This window comes from Nicotiana tomentosiformis, chromosome 8 (assembly GCF_000390325.3).
Source record: "Nicotiana tomentosiformis chromosome 8, ASM39032v3, whole genome shotgun sequence".
In the NCBI taxonomy this organism is placed as follows: Eukaryota; Viridiplantae; Streptophyta; class Magnoliopsida; order Solanales; family Solanaceae; genus Nicotiana; species Nicotiana tomentosiformis.
The window spans coordinates 132,182,657-132,191,479 of NC_090819.1; the positions used below are offsets into that span (position 1 = coordinate 132,182,657).

The following is an 8,823-nucleotide window of genomic DNA, read 5'->3' on the forward strand; positions in this document are numbered from 1 at the left end:
CTGATCTTCTTCTTCTTCTTCTGCACAAAAATTCCAGTGTGTTTTTACAGCCTTCGAGTGACTCGCTGTTCACCGGCGTTTTGGTACCAACCCTCCGGTGAGTTAAATCGTTCTTTCCTGGGAGGATATATTCCAGCACCTCGGGTACTTGAGGGGAATAATTTCCTTAAGGACACACTGTGTATTCAGTGGGCTCAATTTATTCCTATACTGTTTTTCTACAATTTATTTCATTAAACAAGTATTACTAACTTTATGTTTTGTTTATATATTTCAGAAAGTTTAATTGTTTATTACAACAATATAGATTTATAACAATCTTAAGGAAATTAATTTATTATATTGTGTATTTTGTTTGTAGAGATTAAAACCAGTGTGGTTTTCTACTCCTTCTGAATTTTACTATTCTGATTTGAAGATATAAAAAACTTCATCAGAGTATTGAAATTCATAAAATGATTTGAAAACATAAAAACTTTATCGTTTTCTATGAAACAATATATAAAAAACTTCTGTTTTATTTATTATACATACAGTTTTTTTGTTAATAACAGTATTGTTTACTGTTCTTGTTTTGCCATTAATTGAATTCTTCTGTTGTTTACAGTGAGAAATGGCAATTGATAACGGAAATTCTTCTGCGACTGTTGCGGCAACGAGGATAGCCTCGTCAAGCCAGACTGTTGTTCCACCGGCAGAGAAATCGGAGAAATTTTCCGGAGCCAACTTCAAAGGATGGCAGCAAAGGGTGTTCTTCTGGCTTACCACACTTGGTATGCAGAAATTCACTAGTGAAGAACCTCCAGTGCCTGCTGCGGACATGCCGGATAACGAGAAATTCATGATTGTTGAGGCGTGGAAGCAAGCAGATTTTCTTTGCAAAGGCTATATCTTAAGCGCTTTAGAGGATGACTTGTACAATGTGTACAGTGCGATGAATACTTCGAAATAATTATGGGACGCACTTGAGAAGAAGTACAAGACTGAAGATGCATGCTTGAAGAAGTTCGTGGTTGCCAAGTTTCTAGACTATAAAATGATAGACAGCAAAACTGTTGGAACCCAAGTTCAGGAGCTTCAACTTATTTTTCATGACCTTATTGCTGAAGGTTTAGTCGTGAATGAAGCATTTCAAGTGGCTGCAATGATTGAAAAATTTCCTCCTTCGTGGAGAGATTTTAAGAACTATCTTAAGCCTAAGCGCAAAGAAATGAAGTTGGAAGATCTTGTGATTCGTCTCAAGATTGAGGAACACAACAAAACAGCCGAGAAGAATTCTCGTGGAAATTCAACGATCATTGGAGGTAATATCGTTGAGGAGACTGCTCCATAAAGTAAGAAGAGAAAGAGGTCTTCTGGACAGACTCAGGAGCAGAACAAAAAGAAATTCAAGGGCAGCTGCTACAATTGTGGAAAAACCGCTCACAAAGCCCCTAATTGTCGTCTCACGAAAAAGTATAAGAAGAAGGGACAAGCCAACATAATGGAGAAGAATGATGACATTGATGATCTGTGTGCAATGCTTTCGGAATGAAACCTAGTTGGAAATCCGAAGGAGTGGTGGATTGACTCTGGAGCCACTCGACATGTTTGTGCTGTCAAGGAAGCATTTGCGACTTACTCTACTGCTGGTCCCGAAGAAGGGCTTTCCATGGGAAATACTGCAACAGCCAAGATTGAAGGTTATGGGAAGATATTCCTGAAGATGACTTCCGACAAGGTTTTAACGCTCTACAACGTTCTTCATGTTCCTACTATTAGGAAGAATTTAGTTTCTACTTCTTTGCTTGTTAAGAATTGATTACAAATGTGTATTTGTTTCTGATAAAGTTGTTGTAAGCAAGAATGAAATGTATGTTGGAAAGGGATACCTCACAGAGGGCCTCTTCAAACTAAATGTAATGGTTGTTGACAGTATGAATAAAATTTCAGCTTCTTCTTATTTATTGGAGTCAAATGATTTATGGCATATTCGTTTAGGACATGTCAATTACAAAACCTTGCGGAAGTTAATTAATTTAGAAGTATTGCCTAAATTCGAGTGTAATAAATCAAAATGTCAAATATGTGTTGAGTCTAAGTTTTTAAAACATCCTTATAAGTCTATTGAAAGGAATTCAAATCCTTTAGACTTAATTCGTACTGACATTTGTGATATGAAGTCGACAACATCACGAGGTGGGAAAAAGTATTTTATTAATTTTATTGACGATTGCACTCGATATTGTTATGTTTATTTGCTTAATAGTAAGGATGAAGCAATTGAAGCATTTAAGCAATACAAGAATGAAGTGGAGAATCAATTGAATAAAAAGATCAAAATGATTAGAAGTGATAGGGGTGGAGAATATGAATTTTCATTTGCAGAAATATGTTCGGAATATGAAATTATCCATCAAACTACTGCACCTTACACACCTCAATCCAATGGAATTGCGGAAAGGAAAAATCAGACATTAAAGGAAATGATGAATTATTTATTAATAAGTTCCAGATTACCGCAGAGTTTGTGGGGCGAAGCTATCCTTACAGCTAACCGAATACTCAACAGAGTACCCCACAGCAAAACGTAATCTGTTCCATATGAAAAATGAAAAGGAAGAAAACCCTACTTGAAATATTTCAAAGTGTGGGGGTGTCTAGAAATGATACAAGTTCCTTTACCTAAAAGGGTTAAAATCGGACTAAAAACTGTTGATTGCATTTTCATTGGATATGCTACAAACAGTAAAGCATGTCGGTTTTTGGTTCATAAATCCGATAATCCCGAAATTCACATTAATACGGTAATGGAATCAAATAATGCTGAATTCTTTGAAACCATCTATCCGTATAAAACTGAATGTGAGTCGTTAAGTGAAAGACCTAAACGACCTCGGGAAGAACCCAAGGAAAATACTCCAAGTATAGAAGATCCAAGGCGTAGCAAACGTCAAAGAACATCTACTTCCTTTGGACCAGATATTGTGACATTCTTGCTTGAAAATGAGCCTCAAACTTTTAAAGCAGCTATGTCATCTTCTGATTCAGCGTTTTGGAAAGAGGCAGTCAATAGTGGGATTCAATCAATTTTGGATAACCATACATGGGAATTGGTAGATCTTCCTCCAGGAAATAAGCCTTTAGGTTTGAAATGGATCTTTAAACGGAAAGTGAAAGCTGATGGCACTATTGACAAATATAAGGCAAGACTTGTTGTCAAAGGTTATAGACAAAAGGAAGGCCTTGATTACTTTGACACTTACTCGCCAGTAACCGCACCTGCAGAGTGGGCACCGCAGGTGTGAGCACGTAGAAGCATGGCATGAATCGCAGATGCGGGCAAGGTCATGAAGGACAGGGGTCACCGGTGCAAAGAATTTCCCCCACCTATGGTAGCGCAGGTGCGGGGGCAGCTAGGAGAGAGTGACTCCGCAGAAGCGAGGCCAGGGCCGCAGATGCGCGTTCGCAGGTGCGGAACCTGGAGCGCAGGTACGGGCCCTGGAGGTGCAAGTGACTTCTGCAGAAGCAGCATTTTCACTGCAGATGCGGCGTCGCAGGTGCGACAATATGTCCGCAGATGCGAAAAGTCTGGGCAGAAGGTTTAAAAGGAAGGGTTCACGATTTTAGTCTTATTTCAATATTTTAGACTCGGACTTAGGCGATTTTGGAGAAGATTTTCGAGGTGATTATTGAGGTAAGCTTCTTGTACTCGTTTTGGATCATAAAACTTGTTTCCCCACCTAATTAGTGAGATTTTAAAGTGAAATTTGGGGGTTTAGGGCTTGAGAATTGGAGAGTGGATTTTGGGGATTTGGATGATCAAATGATGTCGGATTTTGATAAACTTGGTATGGTTAGACTCGTGAGTGAATGGGATTTTGGGTGTTGTGACTTTTGTCGAATTTCGAGACGTGGTCCCCGAGGATGGTTTGAGCGGATTTCGGATTTTTGGCTATGATTTAGTACTTTTCTTATGGAATTGATCCCTTTAGCCTATATTGATTGCATTGTATTACTTGTGGCTAGATTCGGGACGTTTGGAGACCGATTTGAGAGGCAAAGGCATTTCGACGTAAGGATTTGCTCGGTTTGAGGTAAGTAATGCTTTCAAACTTGGTTCTGAGGGTTCGAAACCCCGAACTATGTGCTATACGATTGGTATTGAGATGACGCACATGCCAAGTGACGGGCGTGCACCGTGAGAATTGCGGCCTGATTGATTCCATGGCACTGTATAGTGACTATATCTGGTTGATATCCGTGTTTTCATTATGTGATAAAGTAATTGAGTTGTCAATCATGCTATATATCATGTTTAGGCTTTATGCCGGTACTGTTGGGACCCCTAGTGGTCATTTCTTGCTGTCATCTCACTGATTTTATTGATATTACGTACTCAGTCATGTTCATGCATTTCATATCATATCTCAGTCTCAGTTGTTATTTATTGATACATCATATCATTGTTTCGGGCTAGTTTCCATGATATTGTGAGCCCGTAAGTGAGACTGGAGAGATTGATGATTGAGTGAGGCTGAGATCCTGATTATGAGTGACAATTATGGGATCAGGCTGCACGCCGCAATGGTTATACTAATTTTATGATAGCGCTTGGGCTGTAGGATCCCCTCCGGAGTCTGTAACACATCCCCAGTGAGCGCGGTTGATATTATTGAGGGATGGATCTTCCCTGGACATGGATCTTGTCCGAAGTACTTGATACCTGGAGATGGATCTTCTCCACATGGCTGGATTGGCCTTCCTCGGTACTGGGTGACTTATAGTCAGTGATGTATATGTTCCGGGATGGATCTTCCTTAGGTCGTATGAGCCATATACAGTACCGAGTGGTTGAGAATTCGAGAGTGTGAGCACATGAGGCTGACAGCATGGTGCATCACATACAACATGTGCATTGGCATGTAGAGATAGCAGAGTTGTATTCTTTACACTCTTCGGATCTGCTTTACTTTACTGTTTTGCGTTACCTATTTAATTTGAAAGCATGCCTACGTTTCTATTCAGTTATTTCTATTTTATCTGTACCGGTTGAGTTCGTCACTACCTTTCAGTCCAAAGTTTGGACTTGTTAATTTCTGAGTTGGATGTACTCACGTTACTCCCTGCAGCTCGTGTGCAGATCGAGACGTTTTTGGTCACGGCGGCGGTTACTGATTGCGGCTTCAGAGTTCGGAGACTACCAAGGTAGTTGCACGGCATTCGCATGCCTTGACTCACCTTCTTTATCACTAGTTGTATTTTCAGTTTATTTCTCTAGACACTCTAGTGGACTGTATTCTGATTTAGACGCTCATGTACTCTGTGACACCCCGGTTTTGGGATGGATTGTATCGTATTTTGGATATTTCTGTTTTCAAAAAGGCTTTCCTAAATTATTAAATTGCTTCTGTTTTTATGTTCAAAGATTTTTCTGTGTTGAGATGTTGAGTTGTGGCTTGCCTAGTTCCACGATAGGTGCCATCACGACGGTTAGATTTTGTGTCGTGACATCTAGTCATGCATATCATTTCATTTTTCCATATCTGTGTAGCACATATCCTCATTCAAGAATGCTACAAGTTCCTAGATCGAAAAAAAAGAAACAAGTAGTATGTATTAACTGCTTAGCTTAATGATTTAGGTTGATGTGAATGGTGATAATGCTGCTCCACTGTATAAGTTCTTGAAATCAAGCAAAAGTGGGTTCTTTGGGGATAGTATCAAGTGGAACTTCTCCAAATTCCTTGTTGACAAAGAAGGAAACGTCGTCGATCGCTACTCTCCAATCACTGCTCCAGCTAGTATGGAGGTAAGAATCCCACCAGTTTCCTCTCCTATAGTTGTTCCTTGTTAAGAGTGTAAATGATGAATATTGTCTCTGCCTTTATTTTTGCAGAAGGATATCAAGAAACTTTTGGGATGTTGCTTAAGCTCTGGATTCGTCTGCATCTGCATTCCTCTACTAGAAATAATGAGAGACTACCATAGTGAATAAGCGTGTTTGGTACGAAGGAAAATATTTTCCATGGTAGAAAATGAGTGGTTTTATCACTTATTTTTCCTTGTTTGGTTGGTGGGTGGAAAATTTTTTCCGAAAAATATTTTCTAGTATTTGGTTTGAGTAGAAAATATTTTTTTATGCTACTCTCCTCACCCCTTTTCCCCAAGTCCCCATATTTCCTTGCTCTCCCCCCCTCCCAATACCCAACGTTTTCAAGACATTATTTTCTTCAACAATTTAATTATTCTTCTAAAAATTTACACAAACCCAAAGGAACTATTGTGCCGCTTTACTTTTTTACGCAAAATAACATTAAAATTTATGATTCATAACTATAAAGAAAATACTTTTTCTACAACATGAAAATAAAATAATCATTTTATTAGAATAAAAGAAAATACTTTTTCTATATCATGAAAAGAAAATACTCATTTTGTTGAAATTAAAAAAAAAATATCATGAAAAGAAAATACTTTTTTTATTGAAAAGAAAGAAAATATTTTTTTACACCATGAAAAAAAATAATTTTGTTGAAATAAAAGAAAATACTTTTTCTACATCATGAAAAGAAAATACTTTTTTGTTAACATGAAAAAAATACTTTTCTATATCATGAAAAGAAAAATACTCATACGTCGAAATAAAAAAAAACTATCTATAACATAAAAAGAAAGTACTATTAATAGTATTTTTATTTTTATTTAGGGTGGAGGTGGGGGTTGGGGGTGGGGTGGGGTTGGGCGGAGGGTTGGGGTGGGGTTGGTGGGGATGGGGAAGAATGGGGTAGGGGTGGGTTGGTGGGGATGAGGAATAGGGTGGAAAAAGTTGAAAAAGAGTTTTCAAAAATATTTTTCCTTCTCTCTCGATATGAAAAATATTTTCCTTTAATTGGAGAAAAATAATTTCTAAAATATTTAATCCAACCAAACATGGAAAAATTGGAAAACATTTTCCGTTTCGTACCAAACACACCCTAAGTTCTACGTTGATGTTATTTGCTTCTTGTTTTGCCACTACTTTTTTCAACTGCTTGTACAATTTCAATATTCAATGCATTTCCAATGACAAGTATTTTAGTCTTTACTATAGACATTCCAAATTTAGCCTTTATCTAGTGTTGAGAAGAAGTAAGAATATTTGGCCTCTGGATATTATTAGATAAAAAAAACCAGTAAAAACAGATAGTTACTAATGTATAATTTAGTTCAAACAGCTGCATACAAATCCATAATCTTTTAACAGAGAAGCAACAAAAGGACAAGTACTATTATTTGAGTTTAACTTCTTAATGTAAAAGAACATTTACATATTAAGTCACATAAAAGATAACGACGGGTTAACCGTCCTTATTATTGTGATAGCAGATTAAGGCAACAATATGAGCCTTGCTATCAGTTTATTTAAGATACTTATTAAAATGAAATCCATACCCAGAAAACCATTGATATCAAATTCATTAATCAGACCAGAAAACTTCAAGCCTACCCCAATCTTTCTTAGGAACACCCAAAGATTTCCACACAGCTTCAGAAGCATCAACAATATTATTCCTACATCCTCTACTTGTGTCACATTCATCAACAACCATAGCTTTTGTACTCTTCCCATTTGCATAAATTGTTATCTTTTCAAAACATCGTTTCCCTTTACTGTACCATCCAGTTGATAAAGCCACAATTGGAATAGAATTATCGTAATATTTGCCACTACATTCTGAAGGACCCCATCCTTCACCACCTTTTCGAAAGTCATTGATCGTTAAAATAGCCTTTGTACGACCAGAAACTGCAAGTGAAAATTTTCCTTCTTTTGCATCTGGCGCCCTGTGGCTTTGGGCTTCAGCAGTTAATGTGTTACTACAAGCTATGAAAATAAGGATCAAGAAAGCAATAAAATTAAGTAGGGTAAAGTAAGTTCCCATGTTCATTGTTGCACTTAGTTTCATCCTAAATGATTGAAAATATTGTTTAACTTAGTGTTTTTTCTGTGTGTTGAAGAGCTGATGTAATAGCTTTGCTATTTATTGAACGATTTGCCGGCCCAAGTCCCAACAACATGATTTTTATTATAGTGGTGGTCATGTAAATCCAAACCGTGGAACACAATGGAGTAAAAATACTAAGAAAGTAACGGTACAAGAAAAATAACAATGTCTGCGACTAGGAAATTTTGGCATGATAGGTACAAATAAAATATGTTGCGACTGTATTGTTTGTTTTGTGGATGTGACATCTTTGAAATTTTAGGTGGTTAATTTTTACATGTAGTAATTTCTTTTTGCTCTAAAAAAGGAAAGTAGATTTTTATCCCTATATCTTTGATGACTAGTTACGTTTAATGTTTTATTTATGTCTCATGCGAGCAGACACGGATACATCTTGCGGCAAGCCATGTCATATGATTCCTCTTCGTCGAATATGTATATATAGATAGTATACAAATCAAAAAATATTAGGTATAAATATAAAAAATGACACCGCTTGTTATTATAGTGATTTATTTATTTGTTTATTTTCAAATGTTGACATCGCTCACCAAAAATTCTGTGAACGCCACTGCATGCGAGGCTGTCTCAAAGGTCTCTTGTCTAGAAAGAAAATATTATTTGAAGTTACCACCGAAGTATTTTAGACCTAAAAGTCAATTTTTTCGTAAGAATATGTGTATTAGTCTATTGAAGAGCAAAATTAAATGATTACCCGATTAACCGATCGATTCTCAAATCAAATTATAGAGCAAATCATGATTATATTAATAAATATTTGATTATTTTTCCAATGTAGAAACGATCAACACAAGTGATGAATCCACGAATTAAAGGTTGCGAGTGCACTAAAATT

The 8,823-nt window shown here is 36.9% G+C and overlaps 1 protein-coding gene and 1 long non-coding RNA gene across 2 annotated transcripts; one reads left to right on the plus strand and one right to left on the minus strand.

Annotated features, from left to right (window-relative positions):
* Positions 1-5,498: 5,498 nt before the first annotated feature.
* LOC138896738 (uncharacterized) lies at positions 5,499-5,960 on the plus strand. The gene is made up of 2 exons (XR_011410139.1): positions 5,499-5,791; positions 5,879-5,960. It is a non-coding gene; the product is annotated as an uncharacterized lncRNA (long non-coding RNA).
* Positions 5,961-7,439: 1,479 nt separating this feature from the next.
* On the minus strand, positions 7,440-7,904 carry LOC138898176 (putative ripening-related protein 2). The gene has a single exon (XM_070184218.1). It carries the CDS (start codon positions 7,902-7,904, stop codon positions 7,440-7,442), a length of 465 nt encoding a protein of 154 aa, XP_070040319.1.
* Positions 7,905-8,823: the final 919 nt, after the last annotated feature.

What these genes read in the sequence shown, in the direction of transcription:
- LOC138898176 (XM_070184218.1), bottom strand. Translation starts at nt 7,904, where the DNA reads ATGGGAACTTACTTTACCCTACTTAATTTTATTGCTTTCTTGATCCTT.